This window comes from Callospermophilus lateralis, chromosome 3, assembly GCF_048772815.1.
Source record: "Callospermophilus lateralis isolate mCalLat2 chromosome 3, mCalLat2.hap1, whole genome shotgun sequence".
NCBI classification, from domain to species: domain Eukaryota; kingdom Metazoa; phylum Chordata; class Mammalia; order Rodentia; family Sciuridae; genus Callospermophilus; species Callospermophilus lateralis.
In genome coordinates, this window is record NC_135307.1 from 79,717,112 (window position 1) to 79,737,473 (window position 20,362).

Genomic DNA, 20,362 nt, shown 5'->3' on the forward strand with positions numbered 1-20,362 from the left:
TGTAGAGTTACACGGTCATGAAATGTTACATGCCCATGGGGTAATAATGTCCAATTTATTTTACTATTTTTTCCTACCCTCCACTACCTTCCCTCCCTTCAGTCCCCTCTGCCTAAATCAAAGTACTCTATTTTCTCTAGCCCTTAACTCCTTCATTTTAATTCAGGATCTGTATATCAGAGAGCCTTTGCTTCTTTGGGATGGACTTATTTCCTTTAGAGTGATAATCTCCACCTCCATCCATTTACATGCAAAGTCATCATTTCATATTTTGTTAAGGCTAAATAATATGCCTTGTAAATATATACTACATTTTCCTTATCCATTAATCTATTGAAGGGCACATAATTTGGTTCATATTTTAACTCTTGTGAATTGAGCTGCTATAAACATTAACGTGGCTGTGCTGCTGTATTATGCTGATTTTAAGTCCTTTGGGTACAAATTGAGGAATGGCATAGCTGGGTTGAATGGAAGTTCCATTCCAAGTTTTTTTTTAGGTATCTCCATACTGCTATCCATAGTAGTTGCACAAATTTGCAACCCCACCAGCTATGTCTGAGTGTTGTTCTTCCCCACATTCTCACCAACATATACTGTTGCTTATATTCTTGATGACTGCCATTCTTATGGAGTGACATGAAATCTTACTTTTAAATTCCCTGTTCATCTTTAATATTTGACATGAATCAGAATTTTTGACGCAACTGTCTCTTTCAAAATTCAATGCTGGGTTACTCTTTTAAATTAGTACCTACATATTGACTTCTAAGTCTCACTTTATTCTTGAACTTCAGAATCATCAGTCCAATACTGTTTGTGGTAAAAATAAATGGGAGATCCACCTCCACCTTCAAGTTAACTGGCTAAAACTGAACTCCTGGTCTTATCTACCCCATATCCAGCTCCAGTCTTCACGTCAACTCTAATCAAATCTAATTTACTCCAATGCCTTAATAAATGTCATTAGCATTCTTCCAGAAATCCAACACAGGCATATGTGTGGAAATGTTGTCCTTCCTTCACTTTTCACCTCTGGTTGCACACTTTTTATCTTCAAAGAGTTCTTAAATAAACTTCAGTATCTCAATATCCATTGTTATTTTTCTACTTTAATTGTTCATATTTTCTCATCATAAAAACTAAAAGATAATTTATTTCATGATATCTTTGCTTTCCTTTTCCCCCAAGTACACACTATTGTGTGCTATTCTTCCAGAGAAATACATCTAAAGATCAAATACACTCCTGTGACTTTGTAATTTATATCCTTTGTTGATTCCATCAAGGGAAGAATCATTTAATGGGTCTATCAAGGAGAAATTCTACATATTACCACACAAAAGTGTTGAGTGAAGAAAGCATCCTTGGATTCAGAGGGTATTTCCTTAATGATGTTAGGAGATGAATGTACAATGGACTTACAGAGTCAACTTAAAATTGATTTCTACTTCAAAACTTACAAAAATAGGAACTGTAAAAATAGTTCATTCAACAAATTTCCAATGGATTTTAAACTATCAGCTTCTGATTAAAGATAAAACATCAAAATTAAATCAAGGAAGGAAGCCTGCTAGCACTATGGTTCAATAATATATTTCAAATTATAACAGAAGTTTAAATAAAGTAATACCATTTTTTGTAAGAAGGTAGTAGAATTGTAATTATTGCTTGTCAAACCACATAACTCCCTGCTTCAAAATCTTAAGAAAATCATATAAGAAATATTAAATTTAATAACATTATTTAAACATAAAAACTCAGTAAAACCTGCTAAAATATGATGAAAAGTGTTTTTCATAAAGGAAATATGGAAAAATATGCATTATTTTGAAATATTTTTTTCTGATACATTTGAAACGTTAAATAAGTTTGGAATTCAAACCATGTTAATAAAAATAAGAAGACTCTAAGTTATATAACTACCAGTCCTCATTGAAATAATGCAGTGGATTTATAATGGAACAATGTAATATGAACCAAATTCTACTTCACAACAAGGGAAGTTATGAAAAGGAGAGTTGGAGGAGGAGGAACTGAATACTTTCTATATGGTAAATCAGAATATATCATAAACTACAATAATTAAATCATGATAAAATTATTCTGAGTGGAACAGAATATATTTTTTAAAAATCTAGAATTAGTTGCACATTAGGCAATTTAGTACATGGAAAAGAAGGCATTATGATCACAAAGCAAAATAAGGTATAATTAAAAGCTATAGTATTCCATATTTAGTCATTCATGTCAATATTAGACACACAGAAATATACAGGCATTACCCCACGTCTTATGGTAAAATAAGATCAGGATGTGTAGAAGGCTTTAAGGTAAAACATAGATATGAAATTTTTATAAAATGTGTGTAGATTTTTCTTTAATACTTGAGGTTAAGAAGCCTTTGTAAGTTAACTCCAAATTCAGAAGCTGGATTCCAGTTTTAAATTGTTTCTTGAACAAACAAGCACACCTGTGGCTGCTGAGGACTGGGGGGCAGAGCTGCTCAGTCCACCTGAGGGGAAGGTGAAGCGTGGGCTCACTGCAGAGGGGGATGTGGTAATAGCCATCACCCTTAGCTGTGTCTTTTATCATAGAATGAACTTTAAGGAAATAAACAGACAAACAGAAAAATGTATGGACAGTCTTGAAAGTTGCATTGTTTAATCATGAGTACTCTTCTAATACTGGGTGGAAGCTAGTCACTTAAAAAGAGATCAACTAGGTAAGTAAATGGATGGATTCTCTTTATAAACAGGCTTTACAAATTACTTTCAAGACCTTAATGAGCATGGAAAGAATACCAGTAAATCAAGGAAATATTATGATTTCAATGGGGGTGAAGTGGATAGCGATTTCTATGAGTAAATATTCAAGAGTTATTAATTTTTCTAAGGGTTGTAGGATTTAAAAAACTTTACGCCTGTTTCTTTGTCCATGACTTCATTTGCTCCTTTTTAAAAGACATATTCATTTATTCAAAATGAGATATATTACAATTAATGAAGGGAAAAGGGAAAGTTATATAGAGCAACTTCCACATTAAAAGTCATGGAATATTTTGGCACACAAAAAGTTCTAACTGAGTGTTCTCTATCATGAGGAGTTTGATAACCTTTAGGAATATCTATGTGAAATATTTATATTAACATAATATATTGATTTGTATTAAATATAAATATTAATGTTTAACCTAGAAGTTTTCAGAGTGGGAACAATGATTGAATCGTTGTGGCAAAAATAAAAAGGGCATGTCTTTTCATGTTGTATCAGTAAGAAGGTGCTGTCCAAGACACATGTATTGCTTTTGATTTTTATGATATTGTCTTCAGAGAGAGAAGGAATGGAAGAGTCAAAGTAGTCCACCTACAATTTAAGCTATTGATATAGCTTATGCTTAAAGTACTTCACATACCATTTAAAATATTATGGCTTTGAAGAATATTTTGAATCTATCTTATTACATAATTCAACCTAAAGACCAGATGATACAAAATAACTTGAGTAAAAACCACTCATGAAGTGAGCTAATAAAGAAAACCAGGGACATCCAGAAAAAATGAATGATGGTGAACAGAAAGCGAATGTGGGGAATAATAATGCAAACTGATGCTGTGGGATTAAAGGATGAGCATCCCACCTACCTGTGCCAACAGAGAGTTCTCCTAGCAACTTCAAGGTATGATGAACAGAGAGGTTTGTTCCTTTTTAAAGTTATCATTACTTCACAAGACACACAGCTATTAATAGCTCTGATTTTTAGGAATGAAGCCAATTATCAGGACTGGAATAATAACAAGTATCTGCCTTGGTGCTGGCTTTCTGGAGAAAATAGTTCTTCCCTGTACATTATTTCCCCCAGGGGTCAAATGTCATTAGCTGCAGAATAGAGGAAAATGGAAACTGACCAATTCCCAGCTATAAGTAGTAATTAAATGGCTCTGAAAACACCTTTTTTAAAAAATTTGGCCATTAAATGTTTATTGAATTTTAAAAAATTATCAAAATCCCTAATTATATCTGTTTGGCATTAACATCAGGCTAATGCTACTATGTTCCCTTACCTGTTCATTCCTCTTATGGTTTTGAGAAATAACAAAGTAGGATTTGAGGATAATGGAAGTGTTTACAATAAAAAGAATATTAAAAATTTTCATGTGTAGTTTAATAACTAAAATTATTCTATGTCGAAGACTTTTTAAGAAAAAGTGTTGGGGATGAAAAGCAATGTATATTCCTGGGGTAATTGTACTTAAAGAGGTTATATCACAGTCTTCCAAAAACACTTATTAAAGCATTACAATGGGCTTCCTTGCAGGCTTTCTGTGACTTGTTTTTGTACAGGTGTTGCTTGGGATCCCTTCAGTTTACTGTAATGAACTATAATATTCTATTCATGTTTAAATAAAGAAATATATTTATATAAGGTGATATAAAATATATTTAATAAGGTGATATTTAGTCTATGTTTTTCTGGAGGCATTAGGTTCCAGAGTTTCAGTCATTTTGGGCCAAGAGAATAGAACTTTTATGATAAACTTACTTGTCATTTCCCAGCATATGAGCTAGAAAAAATAGTTGATTACAAAACAACAAGAGTATGAAGAGTCTGAGAATTAATTGAACATGTAGTGCAGAACAAGAAGTCTGAATTTCTCCTGCTTAGGACAGATGCCAAGGAATTATGTCTGACCCACAGACTAACAAGCCTAGTTAATCTACATATGTGTGCAACCTGGTTTTCATTTCTATAAATGGCACCTGCTTTTGTGAGACCTGAAGAGAAAAAAATCTAGCTACTTCTCCACAGTTTGATCAAATGGCACAAACACCATTTTCCAATGTGCCATAATTTTCCCACTTCTTATGCAAATGTGGCCACCTGGGATCCAAGCAAGGTCCCTGAGCAGGGTCTCTGATAAGAACCTGATCAAAGTCAGAAGAGGTTGCCTCAGTCTGGCTGCAGCAAAATAACCGGGGGGTGACGAACAACTTGTGTAGATTGATACAGCAGGAGTGGAAGCCCTTTATTGTAGGACAACAGAGGTATTTATACATTTTGCACAGCTTATCTAATTAGCATAAAATAGATAGAGCAGTCAACCAATAAGGAATCTCCACACTTAATGGCTCACTTTTGTTACTTCACAAACCACTCCCTCTGGCATTTTGCCAGGCATCATGCAGACTTGTTTACAGACTCTAACATTTCTCTGGCAAAATACCAGGTGCCAATCTGACTTGTTTATAGACCTTAACAAGAGGTAATCTGTTTTATTTTACCAATAGTTAAGAAATATGAATACTTATATTCCAATATTAATGTTAAATAAAATTCATTAATTATTTTTAAATGACAAAGGACATTTTATTATATTTCCACAGCCTTCGATACAAGCTTAGTGAATATCATCTTCTTCATAGAAATATTGTCATATCAGTTCTCCCCATTACATCCCATCGTTCTCTGTGCACTTGGTGGTGCAGTTACCACTTCTCCAGGACTTAATTGATGCATAGCATCATTCTTCTGAGTCTTCATCATAATGGGGTAGGAAAGGTGGTTTTGTGTCTGAAGGTTGAGTACTCAACTTTTTAATACAACTCTTCATAAATTTAAACATCCGGTACTCCTGTTACTATTTTGTCACAAACATGTATCAGTATCACTTCAGGTACACTGTGAAGCAGCAGTCTTGACAGAATTAGATTTCCTTTAGAAATACCTGTAAAGATGTATTCAAACTAAAACGTTTTTTTTTTTTCTCAGCAAGAGAAACAATAAGAGAGGTAAATAGAGAGTCTACATCCTGGGAACAAATTTTTACTCCTCATACTTCAGATACAGCCCTAATATCCAGATTATAGAAAGAACTCAAAAATATTAAACAATAAGAAAACAAATAACCCAGTCAACAAATGGGCCAAGGACCTGAACAGATACTTCTCAGAGGAGGACATACAATCAATCAATAAGTACATGAAAAAATGCTCACCACCTCTAGCAGTCAGAGAAATGCAAATCAAAACCACCCTAAGATACCATCTCACTCCAGTAAGATTGGCAGCCATTATGAAGTCAAACAACAATAAGTGTTGGCGAGGATGTGGGGAAAAGGGTACACTTGCACATTGCTGGTGGGACTGCAAATTGGAGCAGCCAATTTGGATAGCGGTATGGAGATTCCTTGGAAAGCTGGGAATGGAACCACCATTTGACCCAGCTATTCCTCTTCTCGAACTATACCCAAAAGACCTTAAAAGAGCATGCTACAGGGACACAGCTACATCAATGTTCATAGCAGCACAATTCACAATAGCTAGACTTTGGAACCAACCCAAATGCCCTTCAATAAATGAATGGATAAAAAATGTGGCATTTATACACAATGGAATATTACTCAGCACTAAAAAATAACAAAATCATGGCATTTGCAGGGAAATGGATGGCATTAGAGCAGATTATGCTGAGTGAAGCTAGCCAATCCCTAAGGAGCAAATGATGAATGTCTTCTTTGATATAAGGGTGGGCGACTCAAAACAGAGCAGGGAAGAAGAGCATGAGAAGAAGATTACCATTAACTAGGGACAAGAGGTGGGAGGTAATGGGAGAGAGAAGGGGAATTGCATGGAAGATGGAAGGAGACCCTCATCGTTATACAAAATTACATATAAGATGGTATGAGGGGGAAAAAATAGAGAGAGAGAAATGTGTCACAGTAGATTGGATAGAGAGAGGTGATGGGAGGGGAGGGGAGGGGGAAAAGGAAGGGTAACAGAATACAATAGATACTAATATGGCTGTATATATAAATCAATGTGATACTGCAATCTGTACATGTGGAAAAATAAGAATTCATACCGCATTTGAATCAAATGTATGATGTCAAGATCATTGTAATACTTTGAGCAACTAATAAAAATTTTTTTTTTTAAAAAAAGAGAAATACTACAGGCAAAAAGCACATGAATGGGAACAGGAGCAGGCAGAGGAGGCCTCCATGACAAAATGCCAGCATCTCTCTAGTGACATTGCCTTTCATCAAAGAGACAAAGTGTAAGTGATGGCAAGAAAGTGCAGAAGAGGGAAATTTTGGTACAATGTTGGTGGAAATGCACATTAGTACAGCCATTGTGGGAAATGATATGGAGGTTCCTCAGAAAATTAAAAATAGAACCACCATATGATACAACAATTCCACTATTGGGTATTGATCAAAAAAATGAAATCAACATGTAGAAAAAATGTCTATACTCCCATGTTTATTGTAGCACTATTTAAAATAGCAAAGATGTGGAAACCACCAAAGTGTCCACCAGCTGATGAATGGATAAAAAAGAGTGGTACACATTCACAATGGAATATTACTCAGCCATTAAAAAATAGAAATCCTGTCATTTGAAATAACATGGATGAGCTAAGTCCTCATTATGCTAAATTAATTAAGCCAGGCACATAAGACAAGGACAACTCCCCTGTAGAATCTAAAAACGTTGAACCATGGAAGTTGTAACCAGCATGGTGGCTCCTAGAGGCTGGAAGAGTAGATGAAGGAAGACTGGGAAGACATTGATCAGTGGGTACCAAGTTGTACAGTAGGGTGACTAGAAAATGATAATAATGTATTCCATATTTTTTTTATTTTATTTGTTCTTTTTAGATATACATGACAGTTACTGTATATTTTAAAATGGAGAAAAGATCTTGAGTTCTCATCACACAAAAATGTTTGAGGAGATGATTGGGTTGTGTATACCCTGTTTTCAGTATTACACATATGAAAACATCATGTTTCCCCATTATTGTGTGCATTTTTGTATTACACATTTAATTTTTAAATAAATATATAAACAAAAATTAACACTGAAAAAATATATGAAGTACTTCTTTACAAGAACAGGGGAAAGGAAGGCAAATTGCATGGAATAGCCTCAGACTGCAGCGCAGCTTTGGGGAGGTCTTAACCAGGTTGATGGGAGCTCCAGGGCAAAGACTGGAACTTAGAGGAATTCTGCATTGGGTGGAAATGCCCGGGCTCTGGCACACCCACTGTTGTCAGTCACTGGATTGGAGACAGAACAGTGATGTCCATAGGAGTGCTGTTGGAAAAACTTCAATGGCAACAACTGGATGCTGTCTGCAGCTGCATTCCTTGAAGCAAGGGATATCTTGATGTGGGGGTCAAAGCATATTAATTTCCTGAGGGGAAGCACAGTGCTAGCTCTTCCCTTCCTGCTGTATTATGGGTTAATGCCAGTTGATGACTTTACTGAGTTTTTCTTGGAGCTCCTATCCTTGGTTTTGTTTACACAGAGCCCCAACTCTACTTGCTAATATCCCTTTGCCTCTAAAATACCATTTGGTCTATTTTCCATCTGTTTTCACTCTGATTCCTGCACATCATTATGGTTGTCATCTTTGGGAAAATGTACATAATATTATTTGTAAGAGATTTCTAATATTTATAGTGAGTGAGGTTTTAATAAATATTTCATTGTTATTTTATTGATTTTTTAAATAAATGTCAGCAGAATGCACTACAATTCTTATTACACATATATAGCACAATTTTTCATATCACTGGTTGTATCTAAAGTATGTTCACACCAATTCATGTCTTTATACATACATTTGGATAATGATGTTCATCATATTGCACCATCTTTGCTAACACTCTGCCCCCTCCTTTCTCTCCCACCATTCCACCCTATATAGAATCTATTCCTCCCATGCTCCCCCTCTCTACCCCACTATGAATCAGTCACCTTATATCAGAGAAAACATCTGGCATTTATTTTGGGAGGAATTGATTAACTTAGCATTATCTTCTCCAACTCCATCCATTTACCTGAAAATGCCATGATTTTATTCTCTTTTATTACAGAGTAATATCCCATTGTGTATATATAACACATATTTTTTCCATTCATCTACTGAAGGGCATCTGGATTGGTTATATACTTTTAGGTATTGTGAATTGTGAATTGTGCTGCTATAATTGATGTGCCTGTGTCCCTGTAGTATGTTGTTTTTAATTCCTTTAGGTATACAACAAGGAGAGAGATAGTTGGGTCAAATGGTGATTCCATTAACAGTATTCCAAGGAGTCTGCATATTGCTTTCTTTTTTATTTGTTTTCACCAGTTACACATGTCAGTACAATGATCTTGACATATACAATTGAATCCGATGGGATATAATTTCTCATTTTTCTGAGTGTACAGGTTGCAGAATTACATTGGTCATACAGTCACGTATATACCCACAGCAAGAATAATGTCTATTTTATTCTGCTGCCCTCCTTTACCCCTTCCCCTTCCCTCCTCTCCCATCACTTCTCTCTACCCAATCTAATGTGACACAATTCTTGTTTTTCCCCTCACATCATCAAACCTGTATTCTGTATAATGAAGGGGGTCTCCTTCCCTCTTCCATGCAATTACCCTTCTCCCTCCCTTTCCCTCCCACTTCTCTTCCCTATCTAGAGGTAATTTTCTTCTCATGCTCTTCCTCCCTACCCCATTTTGAGTCACCTCCCTTATATCAGAGAAGACATTCAGCATTTGTTTTGGGGGGATAGGCTAACTTCACTTAGCATAATCTGCTCTAATGCCATCTATTTCCCTGCAAATGCCATGATCTTGTTATTTTTTAGTGCTGAGTAATATTCCATTGTGTATAAATTCCACATTTTTTAATCCATTCATCCATTGAAGGACATCTAGGTTGGCTCCACAGTCTAGCTATTGTGAATTGTGCTGCTATAAACATTGATGTGGCTGTGTCCCTGTAGTATGCTGTTTTTAGGTCTTTTGAGTATAGTTCGAGAAGAGAAATAGCTGGGTCAAATGGTGGTTCCATTCCCAGTTTTCCAAGGAATCTCCATAATGCTTTCCAAATTGGCTGCACCAATTTTCAGTCCCACCAGCAATGTATGAGTGTACCTTTTTCCCACATCCTCGCCAACACTTATTGTTGTTTGACTTCATAATGGCTGCCAATCTTACTGGAGTGACTTGTTGTTGTTTGACTTCATAAGGGGTGCCTTTCTTACTGAAGAGAGATGGTATCTTAGAGTAGTTTTAATATGCATTTCTCTGATTGCTAGGGATGGTGAGCATTTTTTCCATATTGGCTACACCAATTTGCAGTCCCATCAGCAATTTATGAGTGTACCCTTTTTCCCACATCCTAACCAACACTTATTGTTGTTTGTCTTCACAATAGCTGCCATTCTGACTGGAGTGTGATGAAATCTTAGAGTACTATAGATTTGCATTTCTCTAATTTCTAGAGATCATGAAGATTTTTTTTATATATTTTAATAGCACAAGAATTAAAACCAATAAACAATAAATGAGATGGATTCCAACTAAAAACATTCCTCTCAGCAAAAGAAATAATCTGTGAGGTGAATAGAGAGCCTATATCTTGGGAGCAAATTTTTGCCCCTCAGACATCAGATAGAGCACTAATCTCTAGGGAATATAAAAAACTCAAAAAGCTAAATACACACACAAAAACACATAACCCAATCAATAAATGGGCCAAGGACCTGAACAGACACTTCTCAGAAGAGGATATACAATCAATCCACAAATATATGAAAAAATATATTTATAGAGAAATGCACATTAATCAATTTTCAATGTAACCCTTTTCTTTTTAAAGAGCTTTGGAAGGCATAATTTACAAATAATAAACCAGAGATATTTGAAGTGAAATGTAAATAAAGAAAAAAAATAAAGAAAGGAAGGTAAAAAACTTTACCTATCCACAGCAAAATATAAACAGTTATCAAAAATGAATATTGTAAAAAATGTCCATTAAAAAATCTTCCCCCTAAACAGTTTTTCCAATTCTTGAATGAATCTGTCCCTTCTGCCAGAGAGACTTGTTTTGAAATGCCCAGTTCTAAAATATATCTTAGGCTTTATATTTTTTGTTTCAGAGTGAATCCAGAGCAACATTTTTTTTATATATTTCATATACAAATATACATTTCTTGCACATAAATATATTACTAAATGGACATGTAGATAAATAATTATTTGATCCAAAGTCTACTGCAAGAAGGGGAAAAACTGTTCATCAAGTCATTTGAGAGAGGGGGTTTAACTACCAAAAGTGACCCCATACTCTGAATGCACATTTATATTATTATATATTGTATATAACAATATAAACATGCATTCTAATTTCCACATGAGAGTGTATTTCTTCAAAAACACATATTCCTTGGCCTGAGTAATCCCACCCATTGTCATACATTGACTGGTTCTGGACTCTCAGTGGTAAGAAAGATATCATTTAGAGACTAGTTGAAATAATAGTTATGTGGTAGTCCTTCATGGAATATAATAAAATTGCAAGCTCATTTGTTTTTGAATGATTCAACTTTTTATAATTTCACCTATATTCATTGAAATATTTATAGGTATAAGTCAGAGAGCACTAAGTGCGTTTTTCAATTTTTGTTTCCTTTTTCTTCTCTCCCTGACTCCCTCTCCTCTTTTTCTTCCTTCCATGTCTCCTTTCCTAGTTCACCTTCTTATTTCCTTATTCTCTTCTCCCTTTGTTTCTTTAACTTCTTCCATCTCAATTTCAATGACTTTTTCACTTACTATTTTTAGGCAATAAAATGGAAAATTAAAAACTAACAATTTTCAGATATTATATGCCAGCTCTCTACTGGACACATTTTTAGAACGCTATTTTAATAATAACAACATTTGTTGCCATTTGGCAGATGTGAAAACTTGATTTTTCCTATCATACAGTTAGAATGAGGCAAATAAATAATACAAATTGAAGTCTGTCTAATGCCAAGCCTCCAATAAAAACTCCATGCTGGACATGGCTTCAGATAGGAATCTTAATTTTGAGAAGACTAAGACTTAATAATACTTGTAAAATAAGACATATTTTTCTATGATAGATAATAAAATACAAATAAATTTTAATTGACAATAATTAGGGATGACACATGTTTATGTTAAAATAATTTCAATTTCATCATTTGTGACTTTGTGAAATTGCTGTAAAAAGTCCAGAAGCCTCAGGGATCAGTAGGAAGAAGATCAATACCATCAGTCCAAAAACATTCTTATACATCAGTGATGAATTCACTGAATGAGAAATGAGAGAAAAACCACCTCATTCACAATAGCCTCTAAATAAATAAATAAATAAATAAATAAATAAATAACTTTGAATTGAACTAAGAAAACAGGTGAAAGACCTATACAGAAAATTACTGAACACTACAATAAGAAATTGAACAAGACCTTAGAAGATAAAATGATCTTTCATGCTCTTAAATAGGCAGAATTAATACTATCAAAATGGCCTTACTAACTAAAGCGCTATACAGACTCAATGTGATTCCAATTAAAATACCAATGATATTCTTCATAGAGCTAGAAAAGGTAGTCATGAAATTCATTTGGAAAAACAAGACCCAAAAGAGCCAATGCAATCCTTAGCAAGAAGAGTGAAGCAGTTGGCATCACAATACCAGACATTAAACTATACTACAGCTGGTAGTGGTGGTGCATGCCTGTAATACCAGTGGCTCTGGAAGCTGAGGCAGGAGGCTCATGAGATCAAAGCCAGCCATCCTCAGTGAAAGTGAGGTGCTAAGAAACTCAGTGAGACCCTGTCTCTAAATAAAGCACAAAATAGGGCTGGGGATTTGGTTCAGTGCCCCTGAGGGCCCCTGAGTTCAATTTCTGGTTCACAATTCCTCTGGTACAACCCCACAAGAAAAAAATTAAACTGATCTACAGAGCCTGAGTTCAGCCTGATGCAGTGAACACAGAGCCAGAGTAATGAAAATAGCATAGTATTGGCACCAAAACAGACATGTAGATCCCTGGTATGAAATATAATACCCAGAAACAAACCCGCATAAATACAGTTATCTCATACTAGACAAAGGTGCCAAAAACATTCAGAGGAGAAAAGAACCTCTTCAACAAATGGTGCTGTGGAAACGGAAAATCCATATGCAGCAAAATGAAATTAAGCCCCTATCTCTCACCCTATACAAAATTCAACTCAACGTGGATCAAAGACTTAGGCACTAGGACAGAGACACTGTGCCTAATAGAAGAAAAAGCAGGCCCAAATCTTCATCATGTTGGCTTAGAGTTTGACTTTCTTAACAAGACTCCTAAAGCACAAGAAACAAAATCAAGAATCAATAAATGGGATGCATTCAAATTAAACAGCTTCTTCTCAGCAAAGGAACCATTCAATAACGTGAAGAGAGAGCTTACAGGATGAGAGAAAATATTTACTACCGGCACCTCAGATACAGCATTAATCTCCAGGACATATAAAGAACTCAAAAAATCTTAACACCAAAAAATCAAATAACCCCATCAATAAATGGGCTAAGAAACTGAGCAGACACTTCACAGAAGAAGAAATACAATGGATCAACAAATATATGAAAGTGAAAGTGAGGTGCTAAGCAACTCAGTGAGACCCTGTCTCTAAATAAAATAAAAAATATGAAAAATGTACAATATCTTTAGCAATTAGAGAAATGCAAACCCAACATCTCTAAGATTCTTCTCTTTCCAGTAAAAATGGCAATTATCACAATAAGTGTTGGCAAGAATGTGGGGGAAAATGTACACTCATACACTGTTGGTGGGCCTGCAAATTGGTGCAACCACTGTGGAAAGAAGTATGGAGATGTCTCAGGCAAGATCAGGCACATTCAGGGTGCTATGGCTATAGAGATGGAGATACCTCAGAAAACTTGGAATAGAACCACTATTCGACCCAGCTATCCCACTCCTTAGTTTATACCCAAAGGACTTAAAATCAGCATACTACAGTGACACAGCCACATCAATATTTATAGCAGCTCAATTCACAATAGTTTAACAATGGACCCAACACAGATGACTTCAACAGATGAGTGGATAAAGAAAATGTGGTATATAAACACATGGAATATCACTCAGCCTTAAACAAGAATAAAATTATGGCATTTGCAGGTAAACAAATGGAGGTGGAGAATATCATACTAAACAAAATAAGGCAATTCAAAAGAACCAAAGGCCGGATGTTTTCTCTGATATGTGCATTCTAATTCACAATGGGTGAGTTGCTATGGAAGAATAGATGTACTTTGGATCAGGCAGAGAGAATAAAGAGAGGGAAGAGGGCATGGGGTATGAAAGATAGTAGAATGAATCGGACATTACTACCCTATGTACTTATATTATAACATGACCTGTGTGGTTCTACATCATGCACAACCAGAAGAATGAGAAGTTATATTCCATTCATGTATGGTGTCTCCAAAAGCATTCTACTGTCATGTATAACTACTTAGAACAAATTTGTAAAATGCATTAAGTAAAAAATAAATATACAACAGTCCTATTAAATCTCAAACTATCCTAAGTTACCTCATTGTCAACAAAGACCTACATCCCAACTCAGACAACCAGAACTATTCTGTTCTTTGTTTTCATTACTTTTGCTTTTTTTAGTTTTTAAATTCACTTCTATTGTATCTACTTAAGGTTCTCAGCATGATAATATTATATCCTTATTGGTAGAGAAATATTTTCTGTTTTCGGTATTCAAACAAATTATCATTATCCATTATTTCACATAAAAACTGTGTGTGTGTGTGTGTGTGTGTGTGTGTGTGTTGAGAGCATTTAAATATCTTCAGCGAATTTTCAGCACACAATACCAAATTATAAATTATGGTCTTCATGCAAAACATGACTTTTGTTGATGTATTAATTCTAACAATACATTTTTAAATTTGACGTAATTGTACCTATTCCTTCCCAACTCTCCTTTTAGCAATCCCATTTCTCCTCTGTTTCTATATGTTGAACACTTTTTTTGTTGTTGTTGTTTCCAGTGTACTAGGGATTGAACCCAGGGCCTTGTGCATGCAAGGCAAGAACTCTACCAAGTGAGCTTTATCCTACCCTCATTTTGAATTTTTTTGTTAAAGTTTCTGCATATAAAAAAGATCATATTTTAGTTTTCTCTCTATTTCTGGTTTATTTCATACAGCATATTGACCTTCGGTTTCATTTATATTGTCACAATTATGTCCTTTTTACATGCCCAATAGTACCCTATTCTATTTATGTGCTACATTTTTTATTTCCTTTGCATATTTATACACTATGCATTCATTTAATTTTTGATAATAATTCATGCTCATATTTTAAGATAGGGTATTTCTAATGTGTCCAGTCCTGCTTGATGCTGGGATTCCTATACCTCAACTTCCCAATTTCCTGGGATTATACTGTACACCACTATGCCTGCCAATAATACTATAATTTTAAAATAGAAATGATGATCTATTCAAAGACATTTGATAAGTACTACATAATCTAGGTCAAAAATATACAGTTTGGCTCATGAAATGCAAAACATAATCATAATAAGGAAAAAAACACTTCATACTTTTTATGATGGTTATATTATTTTTTAAAAATGAGAGATATCAACAATTTAAGTTTGAAGTTACTTGAAAAATATGGGATACAGAGGACATGATATTATAACCTTTCTTGTACTAAAGTTATCACAAGGTAAATCTTACAACCTTGTTTATATGGATAACTTCTGCTTCCTAAAGAAACCCATATTACATTGAACTCATTTCTAATGTTAGAAGAAAGCAGGGAGTAAATTCTGTAAAGAAGGAGTAGGCATAATCCTAGTATAGATAGGAGTAAGTCAGCAAGGTGTAATAACAGAATAAAATTATACCACTATCAATTGAGCACATTAAGTACCACATGCCTAAGGGGAGGGGTCTATGACACAGGTGAAAGTAATTCCTGAGCTCTCAACAACAGAAATGTCAGGAAAATCTGTCAAAATGATGCTGTTTTCTCAGTCTTTCTGTTGCTAATTTTATGTCTTTGTTTCTTAATGTATATATGATAGGATTCAAGGCAGGGGTGATAGCAAAGTCAACTATAAACATGTATTTATCAACTGATGATTCTGGGAAAGGCCACATATAGATAAATATACACGGAGTGAAATAGAGAACCACCACAGTGATGTGAGCTGACAATGTGCCAAGAGCCTTGGACAAGTCCCCAGAGGAACGTTTCCAGACAGTGACCGAAATGAAGACATAGGAAAGGAGGAGCAGCAGGAAGGTGATCAGGCTCATGAATCCACTGTTGGCAGTTCCAAGAAACTCAAACATGGCTGAATCTGAGCATGCAAGCTGTATGACCCTGGGGAAGTCACAGTAAAAGCTGTCTATGGTATTAGGACCACAAAAAGGCAAGTTTACAATCAGAGAAAACTGGGACATAGAATGGATCGTTCCAGTTACCCAGCTAATGACTACAAATAAAATGCATTTCTTTGGGTTCATAATGTTCAAGTAGTGGAGAGGCTTACAGATGGCTGCATACCTGTCAAAAGCCATGGCTATGAGCAGCACCATTTCTGTTCCTCCCATGATGTGGACAAAGCATACCTGCGCCATACAGCTTTGGAAAGAAATTACTTTCTTCTCCTTTAACAGGTCTGTGACCATCCTGGGAACTGTAGTAGAGGAAAGTCCCACATCATTGAGGGACAGGTTGGCCAGTAGGAAATACATAGGAGAATGTAAGTGTGAATCAGTGATTACCAAAAAGACGATGAAGAGATTGCCCAGGATGATCCCCAAGTACAGCAATGAGAATGTCAGCTTGAGAAAAACTTTAATTTCCCAAGATCCAGAGAATCCCAGAAACACAAATTCAGAAACCACAGAATCATTCAGTCCATCCATTGACTTGGCCAGGAAAGTTGTTTCCAAACATCTGTGGATAAAAAGTGAGGCAGAGTCAGATCCAGTGGTATAAAGTGTGCTCCTCATAAATCCTGCTAGTCTATTCTATGGGTTACAGAAATGAGAGTTAGAAATGATTGAACCTGACAGAAAACAAAGGAAATAGAAAATTTATAGGAATATGCCATATAACAAATGAAAGAGCTTCATGTATATCAAATGAACACAGATGGGTTGCTCTCCTTTTTGTTTCATGAGCAAGCTTTCTGTTTTGATTTGTTTTCCTCTAAAGGATCTCTATAGGTTTTATGCCACTACTTTGAAAGTGTTCTCTCATGATCTCAAGTGCCAATATTTTCAGCTACTATCACATTAATTCTTTTGTGCTAATTCAAAAAAATATATTTAGCTGAATTTCTTACTTCACTGTTCAATGTTTTTAGACCACAACTGTTTAGTTCATTTTGCTTTTGTATATGTGCTGTTTTTATTTGAACAACTCACCATGGAGGCCAGGTGCACAGATCAGATGATACAGAATATGTAACCCATGACTCATCAAAATGAATACAGGTCTTACACAAAGCATTATTCTCTACCTATTAGAATGCCTATTAGAATGTAAAATATGATGATTAAATTGTGCTAATTTCAATAGATAGCCTTTATTAAATGGTCTTTCATGCAAAACACTAGATTTGCACATTATCAGATTTAAACTTCACAAAAAATCCTCTAGTCCTTGGTTAGACCCGTTTAAAAAATGAAAAACTGAGTTTCAGTGAGATGAATTGTCAGAATCAGGACTTCCACTTCTCTATAACATGTCTATATGAGACACCGATTATTTGTCCCCTGCTTATCCTTTTTTTAGCTTTTTAATTTTTTTATTTGTTCTAATTACTTATACATCATTAATTATGTGTAAATGAAGTATAACTTCTCATTCTTCTGGTTGTACATGATGTAGAGTTACACGGTCATGAAATGGTATATACACTTGGGATAATAATATCCAATTTATTTTACTATATTTTCCTACCCTCAAATACATTCTGTTTCTTCGCTCCCTTCTGCATAAATCAAAGTACTCTATTTTTTTCTAGCCCCTCTCTCCTTCATTGGGATTTAGGATCTATATACCAGAGAAAATATTTGGCCTCCACTTCTTTGGGATTGACTTATTTCCTTTAGCATGATATTCTCCACCTTTATCCATTTGCCTGAAATGTCAGCATTTCATAATATGCCATGTGTATATATACCACATTTTCCATATCCATTCATCTATTGAAGGACACTTAATTAGTTCCACATTTTCACCTTGTGAATTGAGCTGTTATAAACATTGATGTGGCTGTGTCACTGTAATATGCTGATTTTAAGTCCTTTGGGTATAAACTGAGGAAAGGCATAGCTGGGACAAATGGAATTTCCATTACAAGATTTCTGAGGTATCTCCATACTGCTTTTCATAGTAGTTGCACAAATTTGCAACCACACCAGCTACGTATGAGTGTTCCTTTTCCACACATTCTTAACAACATACATTGTTGCTTCTATTCTTGATGACTGCCATTCTTATGGAGTGACATGAAATCTTACTTTTAATTTCCCTGCTCATATTTTTAATAATTGACACAACTCACTTGAGTTTTGACTCAAGTGTCTCTTCCAAAATTCAATGTTGGATTACTCTTTAGTTAGTACCTACATACACTTGAGTTAGATATTGACTAACTAAATACATATTGACTTCTAAGTCTAACTTTATACTTGAATCCCAGAATCATAAGTCCAATACTGTTTGTGATATAAATAAATGGAAGATTCACCTCCCCCTTCAATTTAACTGGCTAAAACTGAACTCCTGGTCTTATCTACCCCATATCCAGCTCCATTCTTCATGTCATCTCTAATCAAATCTAACTTACTTCAATGCCTTAATAAATGTCATTAGCATTCTTCCAGAAATCCAACACAGGCATATGTGTGGAAATGTTGTCCTTCCTTCACTTTTCACCTCAGGTTGCACACTTTTTATCCTCAAAGAGTTCTTAAATATACTTCAATATCTCAATATCCATTGTTATTTTGTTCTACTTTAATTGTTCCTATTTTCTCATCATAAAGACTAAAAGGTAATTTATTGCAAGATACCTTTGCTTTCCTTTTTCCCCGAGTACACACTATTCTGTACTATTCTTCCAGAGGAATCCATCTAAAGATCAAATACATTCCTGTGATTTTATAATTTATATCCTTTGGTGGTTCCATCAAGGGAAGAATCCTTTGATGGGTCTATCAAGGAGAAATTCTATACATTACCACAAAAAACTCTTGAGTGAAGAAAGCATCCTTGGATTCAGAGGGTATTGTTAGGAAATGAATGTACAATGGAGCTACAGAGTCAACTTCATAACTGATTTCTATTTAAAAATTTAGGAAAAATAAAAACTATAAAAGTAGTTCATTCAAGATATTTCTAATGGATTTAAAACTATCACCTTCGGATTAAAGATAAAACATTAAAATTAAATCAAGGAATGAAGCCTGCTAGCACTATGGTTCAATAATATATTGCAAATTATAAAAGAAGTTTAAATAAAGCCATAACATTGAAAAAAGGGTAGTAAAATTGTAGTCATTGCTTGTCAAATCTCATAACTCTCTGCCTCAAAATATTAAGACAATTACATGTGAAATATTAAATTTAATAACATTATTTAAACATAAAAACTCAGTAACAACCTCTTAAAATATGATAAAATGTGTTTCTCATAAATAAAAATGAAAAATATACATTGTATTGAAATATTTTTGATACATTTGAAACGTTGAATAAGATTGGAATTCAAATCATGCTAATAAAAATAAGAAGACTCTAAGTTAGGGGCTGGGATTGTGGCTCAGAGGAAAAGCGCTCGCCTAGCATGTGTGAGGCACTGAGTTCAATCCCCAGCACCATACAAAATTAAATAAAGGTATTATGTCCACCCACAACTAAAGAATAAATATTCAAAAAAAGAAGACTCTAAGTTATATATCTACCAGTCTTCATTGAGCTACTCCAGTGGATATCTAATGGAACAACACAAAGTAAAAAAAAAGTCCACTTAAAAACAAGGGAAATTATGAAAAGGGGAATTGGAAGAGGAAGAATTGAATGCTTTCTATAAGATAAATCCAAATATATCATAAACTACAGTATTAAGTCATTATAATTTTAGTGGAATAGATTATATTTTTAAAAAATCTAGAACTAGATGCACATTAGGAAATTTAGTACATGGCAAAGAAGGCATTATGATTACATAGCAAAATAAGGTATACTTAAAAGTCACAGTATTCCATATTTAATCATTCATATCAATACTAGACACACAGAATTACACAGGCATTATCCCATGTCTCATGGTAAAATAAGATCAGGATTTATAGAAGGCTTTAAGTAAAACGTAAGTATGAATTTTTTATAAAATGTGTGTAGATTTTTCTTTAACTCTTGAGGTTAAGAAGCCTTTGTAAGTTAACTCCAAATTCAAAAGCTGGATTCCAGTTTT

General features: G+C 34.6%; 1 protein-coding gene across 1 annotated transcript; it reads right to left on the reverse strand.

The window, feature by feature from the left end:
* Positions 1–15,863: 15,863 nt before the first annotated feature.
* LOC143394715 (olfactory receptor 4F21-like) lies at positions 15,864–16,799 on the reverse strand. The gene has a single exon (XM_076849370.2). It carries the CDS (start codon positions 16,797–16,799, stop codon positions 15,864–15,866), a length of 936 nt encoding a protein of 311 aa, XP_076705485.2.
* Positions 16,800–20,362: the final 3,563 nt, after the last annotated feature.

Coding starts and splice junctions, on each gene's coding strand:
- LOC143394715 (XM_076849370.2), bottom strand. CDS start 16,799: ATGGATGGACTGAATGATTCTGTGGTTTCTGAATTTGTGTTTCTGGGA.